This window comes from Setaria viridis, chromosome 7 (genome assembly GCF_005286985.2).
Source record: "Setaria viridis chromosome 7, Setaria_viridis_v4.0, whole genome shotgun sequence".
NCBI lineage: Eukaryota > Viridiplantae > Streptophyta > Magnoliopsida > Poales > Poaceae > Setaria > Setaria viridis.
The window spans coordinates 20,168,282-20,183,989 of NC_048269.2; the positions used below are offsets into that span (position 1 = coordinate 20,168,282).

The 15,708-nt window shown below is 43.4% G+C and overlaps 3 protein-coding genes across 6 annotated transcripts; all 3 read right to left on the bottom strand.

The window, feature by feature from the left end:
- Positions 1-120: 120 nt before the first annotated feature.
- LOC117863239 (putative 12-oxophytodienoate reductase 11) lies at positions 121-3,112 on the bottom strand. Of its 2 annotated transcripts, none has more exons than XM_034746861.2 (5): positions 2,600-3,112; positions 1,671-1,811; positions 1,458-1,582; positions 1,093-1,251; positions 121-862 (listed from the first exon to the last, which is right to left on the bottom strand). In XM_034746861.2, exons 1-5 carry the CDS (start codon positions 2,707-2,709, stop codon positions 270-272), a joined length of 1,128 nt encoding a protein of 375 aa, XP_034602752.1. In that variant the 5' UTR covers positions 2,710-3,112; the 3' UTR covers positions 121-269. The 2 variants fall into 2 exon arrangements, with proteins under 2 accessions (XP_034602752.1, XP_034602751.1); XM_034746860.2 differs by having other exon boundaries at positions 1,458-1,588; positions 2,600-3,111.
- A 3,703-nt stretch (positions 3,113-6,815) lies between these two features.
- Positions 6,816-11,405, bottom strand: LOC117865454 (putative 12-oxophytodienoate reductase 13). Of its 2 annotated transcripts, XM_034749667.2 has the most exons (4): positions 9,573-11,405; positions 8,580-8,860; positions 8,056-8,205; positions 6,816-7,789 (listed from the first exon to the last, which is right to left on the bottom strand). In XM_034749667.2, the coding sequence occupies exons 1-4, from the start codon at positions 9,629-9,631 to the stop codon at positions 7,167-7,169; spliced, it is 1,113 nt and encodes a 370-aa protein (XP_034605558.1). In that variant the 5' UTR covers positions 9,632-11,405; the 3' UTR covers positions 6,816-7,166. The 2 variants fall into 2 exon arrangements, with proteins under 2 accessions (XP_034605558.1, XP_034605559.1); XM_034749668.2 differs by lacking the exon at positions 8,056-8,205.
- A 202-nt stretch (positions 11,406-11,607) lies between these two features.
- Positions 11,608-13,739, bottom strand: LOC140223341 (uncharacterized). 2 transcript variants are annotated; one of them, XM_072295018.1, is made up of 4 exons: positions 12,604-13,739; positions 12,203-12,290; positions 11,986-12,090; positions 11,608-11,856 (listed from the first exon to the last, which is right to left on the bottom strand). In XM_072295018.1, the coding sequence occupies exons 2-4, from the start codon at positions 12,245-12,247 to the stop codon at positions 11,755-11,757; spliced, it is 252 nt and encodes an 83-aa protein (XP_072151119.1). In that variant the 5' UTR covers positions 12,248-12,290; positions 12,604-13,739; the 3' UTR covers positions 11,608-11,754. The 2 variants fall into 2 exon arrangements, with proteins under 2 accessions (XP_072151119.1, XP_072151118.1); XM_072295017.1 differs by having other exon boundaries at positions 12,203-12,279; positions 12,604-13,731.
- Positions 13,740-15,708: the final 1,969 nt, after the last annotated feature.

Sequence of the window (15,708 nt, forward strand, 5' to 3'; positions counted from 1 at the left end):
CGTCCAATATGAACAGCAAAAGAACAACAGTAGCAACACTTCCTGCCAGCAATAGCAAGAGACAACACAAGGAACCAACAGGGATTTTTTTTTCTGGAGCCATAATCTTATTAGGACGGATGTTGTAAAAAGGAGGGAGTGATGTTTAAGAATCAAGAACAATAATCATATTGCTTGGTCCATGCACATGAAATCCAAGCATTGAGGTCAATTAATAATCTTACTACTCTAATATTCAATCTAAATCGACTTTTCTAAGAAAGGCCCATTTAGACATCTGACGAAAGAAATGGGTAGTCAGTATATCCGATTATTGGATCAGGGATGTAGAAAGTATCACTGTTGTACTTGTTGAGACTAGCATCAATTTCAAACCTCCGGGGCAAGTCAGGGTTGGACAAAAATAAGCGCCCATATGCAATCAAGTCAGCATAGCCACTGGAGATTGCATTATTTCCATCATCTCTATTGTAGTTGCCAGCAACAATAAGTGTTCCCTTGAAAGCATCCCTCACTGGACCAAGACTGTATGGGGTTTCAAATTTTCCACCATGTTTTACCATCCGAGGCTCCACCACATGGCAGTAAAGGACACCAAATTTGTTCAGTGCATGTGCCATATACATGCCTAGAGCTTCCGGGTTTGAGTCTGCTGCTCCTGAATAATTGGCGAAAGGTGAAAGCCTTATCCCAACCTTGTCAGCCCCAATTTCATCAACTAAGGCTTCAACTATTTCTAGTGCAAAGCGGCAACGGTTCTCTAAGCTGCCACCATATTTGTCTGTGCGATCATTGACCTGGTCCTTTAAAAACTGGTCAATCAAGTAACCATGAGCTCCATGGATTTCAACACCATCAAATCCTACACACCATGGAGAGTTCTTCTGGAGTCAGAATTAGGATTGCGGTAAGCTACTACGTAGTTGTTGAACATTCAACGCATCATCCATAATAAGCTTAGTATGCTAATTTAATAATTTTCTACTGATCCCAATTAAATGAAATAAGTCTGACTAAAGTAAATAAACATTTCTTCATTCTTTGTAGGCTAGCCTTATTTAGAGCGTAAAAATGTTAGAGGAAGGTGCTTACCAGCTTCAATTGCATTTCTGGCAGCTACCCTGAAATCATTGATGACCAAAGGGATTTCATCAGTCTCTAATCGCCTAGGAGGCGTGAACTTATCCACACGTACACTATTCACTGGTTTATCAGTGCTTGAAACTGGAGCCTGCCCATTAGGCTGAAAAGCTGCATCAGAGCAGTTAACACTTGTTGGTAATGCCATCTTTTTTCTAGAAAAAAACAGCAGTATAGAATGCAGCATAAGTGCAACAATATCTTCGTTCACCATAAACATAAATAATTCTGAACCCAATTTCTTTGTGAGTTTGCTACACTACCATCAAATTTAATTTAGCTTTGGGAAGAAATTTATATATAATAAGGTCACATACTGGAATTAGAGACCCTCCCTACGTGCCAAATCTGACAGAAAAATATTCCTCCTTTCGCGTGAACCCCATCTACAATTGGCTTCCATGATTCCACTTGCTCCTTTGTCCAAATGCCGGGAGTATCCCTGTACCTTGTATGCATACATAAAAACATTTATTCTTTAGAAAATATCAGAACTGTTAAAAAGGAATTAGCATGACTAGGGGACCCACCCTTGAGCAGTGTCAGACACTCCAGTGGCCTCAGCGATCAAAAGGCCCCCTCTAGTTGCTCTCTGCTGATAATACAGTATGGCGTGAGGCTGAGGAACATTACCGTAGGACCTCTGCCTCGTTAGTGGCGCAAGAACCACCCTACACAGGCAAAACGAAGTCCTTGTTGATCAAAATGATCTTGAAAAAATCGCTGAAATACAAACTGACTGGATTTTTGAACGCAAATGGAAAAGGAATCCTTAAAGTGATACCACTGTAAACGCAACGGTTCCACAGTACCACATTCACAGTTCTTTTGATCACCTCAGAATGAAATTTCTGTTCCACATACATGTCATAGTTAAGATGATATTTGAGGCACCCCGTCAATCATTTCAGAATTTTTGGGAACTGACAATTACCATCTGACATCAGTGTTTGTTATGGGTGCCATGTCAACATGATGCCAAGCATCCGGAATTATGAAATAGAAAACCTGGGAAAGCAGTCCAACCTCTTTAAAATCGCCAAAGGGCAAAACAGAAAAGGGAGAGAGAGAGAATCGGGGAACCTGGTCTTCCTACGAACAAGTAGACGGCATCTGCATGAAAGCAGAGAAAGCCGCGCGCGCGCACCTCCGCACGAAAGCAAAGATCACTAGACGATGTTTCTGCCGGCCTTATCCGTCGTCTTCCTTCTTTGGAAAATGCAGGCCTACCTCGTTCGGGCGCTTTGGCGCCCAAATGGTACCGGTAACCCGTAGCCCGTAGTGCTCCAACTCGCATGAACCGAGGATACCCAACGAATAATTCTTGGGGGCGCTAATTAATCAAAGTGCCATTTGCTACTCGGGGATTAGGAAACTGGGATAAATCTATCATATCCGAGGGCACTCGGAGAGAGAGAGAGAGAGAGAGAGAGAGAGAGAGAGAGAGAGAAGGGATTACCTGTGGGAAAGATGAAACCTGCCCATCTTGTGCGGGGTGAGGAGGGGAGCAGCGTTAGCACCGTCGTTGTTCATCTTCTTCCCCGTCTCTGTCTCTTCCTCTTCCCCCATTCGCCTTGGCGCCTCTTGTCTCTTTATGCGTGCTGCCAAGCTGGGGGCCTTCGGCCTCGGGGATGATGATTCATTGGCTCGTTTCCCAGAGAGAACATCATCAGGCAAAAGCCTTGGGGGGTGAGGTCACTGATGCAGTCATGGAGCGATGGAGATCGCAGCCGGCGGAGGCCGGCCGGCCCGATGAAATTACAGGCTCTGGCTCCAGCTTCTTGTTTTTTTTCTTTCGAGAACGCGCACGGCACGTTTTCAGTGCGGCCAAAAACACGACGCCACGGCTCAGCAGCTTCTTGTGCGATCTCGCTGCCGTACGACGCCTCTACCGATCGGCAGGGGGACGGTAAAAGACGACGTGATCCGAAGCTCATCCAGCTCACACGCGAATTTTCGTCGGCCTCCGTTCCCTTTCCTCTCGTTTCCATCGTGCGATTCGTGTCGTGCACTCTCGTGCGGGCCATCCGTAGGACCCTTGCACGTTGCCCTCAACGTCTCATAGATTGTGCTCGTTGCTCTGGAGAGTAATAGAGTCAAGAATAATTAGCCGCAACGATAGATAAATGGTTAAATGTTATGACCAAAAGTTAGCAGTGATAAATATTTCAATATGGAGGTAAAAAATTTTAGTGCCTAATTATTAGTTAGATTGATCCGATCATATTGATCAGCTAAGATCGCCCCAGACTTGATTCTTCATGATTTGCCATGCTCAATTTGCGGCTGACCACTGTTTGGTTCATGAAAAAGATGCGACACATCATAGTATTTCTAGTTGCTAGTCGTAGCTTTTCTCGCCGCAAGTGGCGCAGAGTTTTGCGACATCGTAGCTCCGGTGTCACTTCAAGAACTGCTGAGAGGATGATGGCAGTAGTAAAAAGGTTTGTTGGCATTCCATTTTAACTCATATATTGGTGGAGCATCTGATAAGATGGATTCGTGGTGACATTATCTTGATATAGCCACATCAAGGCAATGGCAGGTCCAAAGGACAAGGAATAACCACAGAGACGGAGGAGGTAAATGTTGGGGAGAGGCGGAGGTGGTGACGAGAGGAGGGGCAAATGCTGGATGAGGGTGTCGGCACAAGCAAAGACTCACCGGTTGCGAAGAAAAATGTTGGCACCTAGCTAGCGAATAAGGGCCTCAGTGAAGATTTCATCAAAAGTTTTATGACTATTGAATAACATGCCACATCAGCAATTTTGCTAATGTGACAAGGTTATTATGAGGAGAGAGTATAGGGGAGTTTCATCATATGTGAGAGAAGTTTCATCACTATGAAATCCAGCAGGCACAGCTACCAAGTTCTCAACTTTGAAATTGTACTATTAAACTGTACACTGAGACTAGTCTAAGCATTCATGTTGCCGGACTACTGGCCTCGTGCGGCTTTTGATTGTTTTAGCTTTGCGACTAGACTCGCTATAATGATGCTAAAAATGCAGCTCCTTGTTACTCCCTCCGTACTAGAATATAGCTACATTTAGACTTTTTCAAAGTCAAACGTTTCAACTTTAACTGCGAATAGAGAAATAATCTTAAAAACTAATACCATAAAAATATTTTAATGTTTGTAGATTTATCATGAAACCAACTATTAGAATATATAATCTTTTCTTAAATAAAAGTATTGTTGGTTAAAATTAAAATTATTTAACTTTTAAAAAAACTAAACCTAACTGTATTTTGGACCGGAGGACCGGAGGGGTACTCCGGGAACAAGCCGAGCCGAGCGAGCTAGGATCCGAAACGAGCTGACGTCAGCGAGTTTTGATCCGGTCTTCCTCGCCCGGAGCGGCCCGTCTCCGTAGCCTTCCAGTCGAATTCCTGCCGCATCCCAGTTTCCCGTATTGCACACATGGCGGCAGAGATCCGCGTTCCGAGGATTCACGCCGGCGCCGGCATCGGCCAAAGGGGATCTTCATTCCCCAACCTGCTCCGCTCCGTCCCCAGCACTTACGGCCTCTTTTCCTCAGCGATCGCACCCGGAGGTGAGAGCTCTCCGACGACATTGTCGCCACTGCTCCTTCATGGCCAGGCCAACTAGCTATGAAATTTCTATAGGCAAAGGGATTGATTAAAGTTGTCAAAATTGTGTGGACTCCAAACATATTATGTGGAGATTTGAGCAAAGATATAAAGTTTAGTTTAGCTGTTACTTTTCATTCATGTCATAAAAGAAACCAAAAGATAACATGATCTTTTGGTGGTGATTGGTCATTTTAAGGGCAACTCTCGAAACAAGACTTACTTGTGGAATGTACCATCCAAATCAAGTGAACCACATTTCTTATGTTGCTTCAGAGACATGTGCTGTTTTGATCGCTTTGAGTGAAATCAACAAAGATCTTGCTTGGGCATCCACTAGTCTAGGAACCCTCTGAACATAGTTATCCAAAAGGATCCCCTTTTCCAGCTTCAACTTTTTGGCTCCCTTGGTAATTTTCCCATAATCTCCACCTTTCTGAATTATGTCATATATAACACTGTGAACAACCTCTGTTATCACAATCCTACACCAAAAGTTCACAACAGTAAATATGAGAGGTTTTTTCATCACACATTACGATAAATTTGGGACAGGCAACCCATGTCACAGGAATGTTTACCCAAATGCCATCTTGTAACAAATGTTTACCGAGAGGATATTTGCAGTTGCATGCCAAATCTTTTAATTACCACCAAACCAGACTACTGGTGAATTACCAGTGGACAAAATTAATCAAACAGTCAAGGTGAGTTTCGGAAGACATGGGCGCCACCAGAGTGTAATTATTTTTTTCTCATGGCTAGTGATCCAAGACCAACTATGGACGTCCGACCACCTTGCAAGACGAGGGTAAGAACACAGTCCCACATGCCCATTGTGCAGACAAGAACCACAGATGGCATTTCACCTGCTAGTGGAATGCATATACATGACAAGGGTCTGGTGCCAAGCTGGGGACCCATGATTTTAACCCAGGGTATGCCTAGCCATTAGCCAATACTACAATATGCAATTCGGCACAATCCAATACACAATGCGGTAACACAACTATAAAATGTGCCAAGCAATTCAGCATACAAGTATAAAATAAAAATAACTAAAAGTACGATGATATATTTACAAGGTTATTCAACAAATAAGTTCGAAAAAACAGTACAATGTCTTAGTTCTTCATACCTCGACTTTCTAACAACAGTAGCAAAAACAAATGATATATTAAGCCGTGATTCAAGCGAGCTATAAATCTCAATCAGAGGTACCATGGGACAGCAAACCCATGACAGCAGAACAAACTGTATAAGCAAGGATACGCACGGTGGAACTAGTCAGTACATGGGAACATCAAAGCATCATTTCTTCGAAGTAGAAAAGTGCAAATCGACCCCAATTCCAAGGCTAAACTAGAGCACAACGTGCACGGACAGGCAGGAGCAAGAGCAACAACAGATGAACTGATGAAGCTAAATCGGACTACAGGCACCAAATTAGGGGAATCAAACGAAGCAAGCGGGTATTGAAATCCGAGGTAGTTTGGGTACAGCAGCAGTAGTACCAGTGGTAGCCGCACGGGGCGCCGGGCGGCGCAGGCGCACAGCTGGGGCGCGGGACGGTGGGAGCACGTTGGGACGCGGGGCCTCGGCGGTCGTCCGCCGGCCGGCACGACGCCGGCGCTGTGGGCGGTGGCGGCTTCAGCGGCCTAGAAGATGTGGCGGGCTGGCGGCGCGCGTGTCGAGCGAGCAGGCCGGCGGCGGGCTTTCGGCCTCAAGAAGCTTTCTGAGTATTGGGCTCCGGCCTGTGGACTGCCACGCTCCGCTAGAAGTTTTCTAGACCCAAAAGCTACTGGATGGGTCGGGCGGTGCGATTGTGAGTTTGCAATGCTTTAAATGTTGAAACGGCATTTGACAGGTGCGCGGCCCGCTTCTGCTATAAACGTTTCAGTTGGAACAAACTGTCCTTATAGTGTAGTGCAAAATACTCTCTAGCCGTATCTTACATGGAACGAAGATGTAAATGAACCGAGTTAAAGAGCGAGTTTCAAACATTCAAGTATTTGCAAATAAAATTTTGGCAAAAAAAATTAAAGTACATGAAAATAATGGAGGGAACACCTCAAACGACATGACGACATAGGTGACAGATATATGATCAGACTTTCCAGAGTATCTGAAATCATGCTTACAACACACACAACGAAGCCATGACAACGTCAGTGTATATGATGACAAACTATTACCATCAGAAGTTGGAGATAAGCATGATTTAGATGGCTTCCGCACCACCTAACTTCCAAACGCCACCAACTCAACGTGTTTTTTGTTTGATGCAATCTGTGATTTTCAAGTTTCAGGACCCCCGCAGTCCACAGATGGCAACAATACATAGAGAATCATTGTTCATTCTGTAGCATATTACCATTTAATACAGGTGTGACCGAATCATCAATTCATGTGTTGAAATACCTAAACTTAGTTCAAACCTGTAACTTTTCTTCATTTATCATCAATTCACAGTCCTCAAGAAACGGGTAATCCGTGTAGCCAACAACAGGATCATTGGTATAGAATGTTGATCGGTCGTACCTATTCAGAGGAGCATTCAGATGGAATCGCCTTGGCAGGTCAGGATTCGCCAAGAACAAGCGACCATATACGACCATGTCAGCGTATCCATCAGCCACAACTCTGTTCCCCTCCTCCCTGTCATACCCTCCACCAACCATAAACATTCCATTGAAGGCCTTCCTCATTTCATGCAACCTGTGTGGGATTTGCATCTTGCCATCCACCGTGACCATCTCAGGTTCCACTGCACTGCAGTACAGGATGCTACGTTTGTTCAGTTCCTGAGCCATGTAGACACCCAACGCATCTGGGTCTGAGTCATGGCAGCCAAGGTAGTTGGCATAAGGAGAGAGGCGGATCCCTACACGGTCGGACCCAACCTCAGCCACCACGGCTTCTACTACCTCAAGGGCAAAGCGACAGCGGTTCTGTAGGCTGCCTCCATACTTGTCAGTACGATCATTGACGCTATCTTTCATGAATTGCTCAAGGAGGAAGCCATGCGAACCATGGATTTCAACCCCGTCAAAACCTGCAGTTGATACAATGTTATTATGTTGATCATGTCAGGTCCTTGTACATGTTTCAAACGGTACAGCACAATCATAGAATATCTAATGTTTGTTAGCAAGCAAATCAAGAACCTATCTTAGAGAGATCAACTGCAACTTGAATTACCTTTATTTTTCTGCAGAAGCGAGTTATTTTTGTCCATTATGATACTGTGAACATAGTAATAGTTGGCTTATTATTTATTTAATTGCCTTTATTTTTCTCTTTTGTCAATTATCAACGTACCAGCATCCATAGCATTTCTTGCAGCAACTCTGAAGCGATTGACTACATTGGGGATCTCTTCTACAGCTAAGCATCTTGGGATGGGGAAGTCCATGTGGTCATCTTCATTCATTTCTACTGGCTTACCTGTGCTTGAGATGGGCTCTTTCTCTGGCAAATGCAATACAAAGATAACAACCACTCAGAATTGTTGGTTCTAAATATTCATAATTAGTTTAGCTAAATGACTAAAGAAGAGTCGTTAACGAAATAATTTTTTCAGTTCAGCTTTGGAACAGGAAGAGTAGCCGAGTAGGCGAGGCTCCTGTGGTTGCACCAAATCTGAGAAGGATATTCCTTGCAGCAGAAGATGCAAAATGGCCTATAGAAATGCTTTGATGGAACCACATATTATACTCAAATTAAGTTTAAAGCATATGTAGCAGGTGCAGGGTAGTGCCAAGTATGACAAGAGCACAGCATTCTCCAAACACCATTACTGGTTAGGATAAACAAATGCAAGGGATCATGTAAGAAACATTTACCCATATCAGAAGCTCTTCCTACATGCCAAATCTGGCAGAAGAATATTCCACCCTTCGCATGCACGGCATCCACAACAGGCTTCCAGGCCTCAACTTGCTCCTTGGTCCATATCCCTGGGGTGTGCAGAATTAAACTCATCCCTTGAGCATCAGATGACACCCCTGTGGCTTCCGCAATCAGAAGACCTCCCTCTGTAGCCCTCTGTGAGTAGTACAGCATGGCATGTGATTGTGGAAGATTGCCATATGATCTGTTTCTTGTTAAAGGTGCCAGCACAATTCTGTGTCAAGATTAAAACATAAAAGATGTCACATAGTTCTGTGGCATGATATTAACAGCGCCAAGTGCAGTGCAGGTAATCAAAGGCTTGAAATAGGGCCTTCTCAGAGTTTTCATAATCCTATAGGATCCGTATGTGGAGAACATGGTTGTTTATACCTGATTTAGACTGAATTATTGCTCATAAAGAAACAGATTTCACACCAGCATTTAGTTAACACAGGTTCTACATTTATTATCCATTCCGAAACAGTGTAAGTTCAATCGTTTTAAAATTCCCACATTAGCATCAATATTCATACAATTTTAAGCAATATCCTGCTTGTTTAATATCATCATAGTTCCACAAGAATTACCATGACTCCATGAAACCAAACATTGTTTGCCTCAAAGTCAGGGACCATGCAGCAGAAAGGAAGAATAATTATGATTCAGGACATATACTTTAACCATACAAGAATAGCCTCTACAGACATACATCATACACATGTAATTTCTCCCAGTGAATTCCAGTGCAAGTGACAAGTAGATGGAAACAAAATATTTTATAAACTGAAGAAAATCAATCTCCATAGCAGAACTGAGGAATTAGCAGGTGAATAACACAGCTAATACATGAGAAATTTTGAAGATTAGAAGAAAGAAAAGAAATTGACATACAAAGTCATCTGAGTCTACTGAAACTCTAGGAGAATATAAGTCGTCCAACTAACCTGTGCGAAAACCTGAACCTTCCAGTTTCACAAGGACTCAGAAGAGGTATAGACTCCATGATTGCTCTCCTTGCTCCTCTGCTACCACTCTTCAAGAGGAACCAGGAGCGCCTTGCTTTTAGTGTTGATCACAACATCTCCTGATAGGATGACACTTAGATACAGCAGAGACTATCAGAGGCAAAGTAAGGTTTCATAAAGTTCTTCATGGGTAACTTAGTGGGACTGCCCAACTCATCCTCAACCTCTAAAAAGGAAGCTGGTGGCGAAAGGTAGGTAGGTACATGAACATAAACAAACTTCCAGGGTACTAATTCTAAAGTACAACTGGACAAGACTGGTGGTTGAGGTTATACTATCATAGGTTCAACCATTCAAGCCCCCATTATACTTGGAAAAGATACATTCATATATTCTTTGTTTTTGTTCTAAACAAGTCAAGAGGAACCTCAGATGGTTTTAACTGTCTGATGAAATATAAGTTGATCAAGTCCTCTCTCTTTATAAAATTAGGAATATTTAAGAAAATATTAGTGTCAGATGCTCTTCCAACATGCCAAGTCTGAACCTTTAACATCTTCAACTAGGCTCCAGGCCTCTCCCTGTTCCAAGTCGCACTTATGCCTTAAAATTCAGATGACAAAGCTGTGGCTTCTGTAATCATGTCTCCCCATCAGCCATTTCCTAGAAGCGCAAGATTGGATTATGATCTTTATCTTGACCAGCATGTGATACGTTAAGTGCTTGGCCTGCCAGGCTGTTGTGCAGTATTCTAGTTACCAAGTTGAAATGCAAATGCAGTACAATAAGTTGACCTCACAAAAGTTTATCTTCTTTTGTACCTAACATTAGTCACCAGAAGTTCTGAATATATTATGAGCAAACCACACAGAGATTATAAGTTGAACATCGAATCAAGTTAAGAATTCATGATATCGTTTTATTTTAAATATCAATTTTTTTAGTCATCATGCTTGTAATGTTCTAAATATTTCTTCATTTCTGAAAAAATATATATATAAAATAAGAACCAAAAGGTATTGGACTGAATCTGCAAGGAAATAGAGCAGAAAATTAATCATGATACAAATACAACAGTTCATACAAAGATACGTAAATCTGAAGCATGACTACCATTTCACGCGCCTTTTTCACTGATTGCTGTGCAATCGAAAAAATTTTGAGATACAATGCTCTATTCATTTAACAAGACAAAAACGAAAACTTCTTGAGATGAATTTGCATGTGAACAACATGCAACTGATGCATGAAAGTTCCAAGTGTAAAGAAGGGAAGAGAAATATAACAAGCCAGCATCATGTATTTATTCTAGGGCATCGAAGTACAAACGACAGTAGGTTGAGGTGTATAGTAATTTCAATTTAGCAAATAGAACATGAAAACTCAAATCATTACATGAACAAATGTGATATATTTGCAGGTTAACAAAACAATATTAACACATCAAAAGTTTTTTTAAAAAAAGACGGCAGAGAAATGTACAAGCTTGCATATGAAACCATCCATGTTTACTAAAATTCTAAAGCCAGAAAGGTTGCTCATGATGACCAACCTGTGAGAAAACATGAAAATTCCCATCTTAACTCGAGAGTGGATTCATCTTTTCTCTCCCTCTCGTGACCTTTGCTATTGACCTATTGCTGCTCCTGTTTGAAAGGAACCTGATTGTCTAGGAATACAATGCCCAGTACCCAAAATGAAAGGTTTAGCACGTCACTCATTACATAGTTGTCTTGATTTCCCTATTTAAGTGCCACAGACGTCCTCATCCCCAATAAAGGGTGCAGGTAGGGATGATGGCACATCAACAGAAATCAAAAGAAAAGGAAAAAAGGGGCTATCAGATCTTAAATGGCTTTGAAACAAACATAAAGAATTCATGAGCCTTAACCATGCCAGCATGTCAATAGCAGGTTGGAGCCCACAGAACAAAATAGTTTCCACAGGAACTCCAAGTTTCCATAGGATTCCTTGACATTTGACTGAACATCAGTAGCACAACCACAAGATAGAGTTCAGAAAAGTTCAGTGTATTAATTAGAGCCTCTAGTTCATCACTAGTAGCTTTTCAAAACTGTAAAATATGTGATGTACAGAGCTAAGGCCATTGGATTATGATAAAAAGAACATTCGAATTCAGATCATCGCCCTACATTCCAAGTTATGGTCCCTTGTTTTCCTCAGCCATTTCCCTTTTATAGGCCTGCAACCGTTCTTTAAATTTCTTGCTCTCCTCAAAGTTTGCCTTCCTCTTCAAAGCTTTCTGAATTCACAAAAAAAAAAAGGCATTTAGGGAAGCAAAAAACCAGCATCAGAAGTTCTCACATAGGAACAGACAAATAAATATTAGTACGAATTCCAATGCAGGACAAAGAGAAAAAGAATTGAGCACCTCCTGCCGGAAGCACTGGTCTAGCTTAATCTTAAGATCTGTGCATTCACCAAAGAACTTCTTGACGGGGTGATCCACATGGCACTTCTGGAATGCTTCGATAATCTGGATGACAAATGGACATTAGCTGTAAGAAAAAAAATGCGCAGAATGTACAGTTCACATGCCAGAGCTTTAAACAGAGCCATATATAAGCAGAGAGGCAGCAGAGAGGTACCTCAGCACACATAGGATGCCTGTGCAAGGTTAGTGGGGGATGCATCTCCAGAGATGTCTAAGCGCGACTGCGGGAGCCTGCATGATCGCTGACCATGTAAGTCAAGGAATGGGAGATTAGTTGAACCCTCAACATTTGGAAAATAAGTAATTGGTAGCCCTCACACAATCACACAGCAAGCGAATCCACAATGAACTTAATGGATTTGAACTATCCATCCCAGAGGCGGACGCAGTATAGGCCATGGGTGTACACACACCCGATAATTTTTCGAAAAAAAATCGAAGTTTAGCAGATAAATACATGGTCAGATACTCAGATCCAAATATAAATAGCATACATCAGGGGTTTGGGGTGCTTGATTTCGCACAGCAGGAAGGGAAAAGAACAGGCGTGCATACCTGATCCTCGTCGTCGGCGCCCGACGAAGACCAGGCTAAGGGTGGCCGCCCGACAAAGACCTGGCCGAGGGTGGCTGCTCGCCTTGTCGCCGCGTCGTCGCCGCTAGGAGGAGAGTGGAGCGGAGAAAGGAAAAGGAATTAAGAGAGAGACAAGTTCATTGTACCCCCTGGTGTTGTCATCAAGTCCGGAAAACGCCCCCGAACTCAAAAACCAGAAATCTTACACTCCCTGACTCTCAAAACCGGACACACTACCCCCTAACCATTTCAACCTCCAGACCCACATGTCGGAATCCACCTCACTCCTATGGGCCAACTCTCTGTCTCTCCTCGCTACTGCCAAGCCTCTTCCGAAGCCCTTCACCTCTGCCATGGCCGGAGTGAGGCCTAGTAGCAGTTCAAGCGGACGAGCCCCGCCGGGGCAGGCACTCGTTAGCACTGTGGTTGCCTGCTCCTCTCAGCACTGTTGCTCTGCACCTCCTAGCACACAGCTCGATTTTTTTGTCAATAGCAAGCAAAAGAACAAACCAAAGAAGAAATTACGGTCGAATTAAACATCACAGCCAAGCGAGCTTTATCACAAAAGAAACAAGAAATCAGCCCCAATCCGTTCTTGTGAAGCTCGATTTTGTGGGTAGTGGCACTGATTTCTGCTCACAAGAAAGCTCGAGTGTAGTTCGCCTGCCATTGAGCCATCCCATGCTCCCCTCTCCTCCGCTCTCTCTCATCTGCATGATCAGTTTCCGCCCCAAGCGTCGCTGCTACCCGCTATTGAACGAACGTCACTGCTTTTTTTTTTTTGAACTAGTAAACCTCACGAGCGGCGGCCATGGAGCAGGGCATAGCTAGGAATTTGTTTTTTTTCCATATTTAGAGGGGACCAACAGTGCTAACTTTTCTTAAAATTTAATCAAATTTAAAATTTTCAATGGAAAAGTTCAGACCATAGGGGGCCTGGCCCCTGCCAGACCCCGCCTCCCTCCGCCACATGGAGGCCCTGTCACACACCGGGGTGAGGGAGAAGAGAGAGAGGTATGGGAGGGGGAGGAAGGAGGCGGCACTAGGAGGGAGACGGGGGAGGAGCGAGGGGTAGTGGCACGAAGCTAGAGGGAAGATGGAGGTGGCTGCCATTGGGGAAGAGGGTGGGACTGCGGGAGGCGGCGGTGCTGTGGGGACTCAGGAGAGCAAAAGGAGGAGGGTGACATGTAGGATCCGCATGCCATGTATGTATTTTGTCTGGTTGAGAGTGTAAAAATTCTGATTTTTGAGTTTGGGGGTGTTTTCTGGACTTGGTGATAACATCAAGGGGGTAAAATGGTCTTGTCTCCTTAAGAAAACCGAATGCGAACTCTGGATCGTCCTGGGCCGGAAGATAGCAGAGAGCTTTTTTTTTTCTATAATCATCAAACAAGAAAAATTGGCCCAATCGGCCTAATAGTAGCACACAATCTTAGCTTAAGTTTTTTTCGGAAATGCTATGGTTCTATTGTCCCACGGCAGAGTTTCTATTGGGTGGACACAAATTTGCACTACATATTTTTCCCAATGTATCATTTCTATCCCTTCTACTTGTTTCTTTCTCCACCGTAGTCGAACTAGGACCTCTCCACGTGGGCAGTGCAAATCCTCAACCCTCTAGCTGCTCACGAAGGTGAGGTGCCACAGAGAAGCGGCTCACAGAGGTGGAGGAGCGATCCGAGGCTTTGGAGGTGAGGAGTTGTTGTGACTGCAGCGCGCGAAGGAGAGAAACTGCCATAGCGTCGAGACCCTCGAGAAGAGGAGCCACGGCGGACCGATGGTGGCGGCATGCGAAGGAGAAGAACCACCCTAGCAAGCTAGCACCAGCACAAAGAGGTAAGAATAATCAGTAGGCAAGGTTAGAGGTCTAGCAATCCGATCGAAGGCACCTAAGCACCAAACAATTCCACGGTTCCAATTTTCTCTGTATTTGAGATGTTGCAACCTTTGATTTAGGATGTTGAACTTAGTGGTTTCTAATGTTGTTGTTTGTGATTTGGATATTTTAGGTATTTTGGTTGGGAATTTCCTTTTTTTCCGTGTTGTAACCATTGATTTGGAATATTACGGCAGTTGATCTCGGACGTTGCAATATTTCTTTGTAATATTGTACAAGGTTATTGCTAGGATTAACTTTATTCTCCTAATGTTGCACTATGCTTATTCGGATGTTTCAACCGACGAGATGTGATGTCGCAAGGTCTTGTTCACACAAATGTTAAATATGACAAATGAAATGTTGCAGTAGAATCTTTTTAGCTGAAATAGCTGAAACATTGCATGCAACTTACCAATAGATGGATGTTGCGCCGGTTCATAGCTTATGTTAGATTTTGTTTTTACGTTGCATGTGACATCAGATATATGTTGTAGTGGAAATTTTCCAGCGGCTGCACCGTTCGACACCTAGCGCTTGGATCGGACGTCCGGGCTTGCAGTTTTGTTTTATCAGTTGAAGCTTTCGGATCGTAGAAGCTTTAAAAAATATAGAGAAAAGCTAATCTTTCTTACACAGGGTGAAGACAATTTCCCAAACTAAGCCTTGACCTGGCCTGTATACTCCACTGTGTGGTTTATATGGTTAGGTCCTAAAAATCTAAGACTAAACCGCAATACCAAGCGTATTTTCAGCCGACTAGCTTAAGTCATCAGACGATTTCAACTACTTAATTGAATTTGATGGTTACTCCCCTCATGATCAAAATATTTATTCCATTGAAACCTAGGCCATTTCCTCCCATATGCTTTGCCTTCCACACCACGAGAGAGATAGCGACGATGGTTGTTCAAGTGGAGAGGTGGCATCACCACCAGCCCACTTGGGAAGTGCACATGTGGTTGAAGCAACATGCGGCCCCATCAAGGGGTTTGCAGTGGCGCCCTTGATTGTGATGATGCAACATGCACATGGAAAAAAGTTCCTTCATTGGCAATGATGTCATGGTCCGTATGCAGCAACGACGACCTCAATAATGGCAGAGGCACACATAAGTTAACAGGCATGCAGGGTTGTACATAAAAACATGTACTTGCGAGAGCCCGTCGAGTAGAGTTATGACCGTGGGCTATCATACACACATCAAGGAC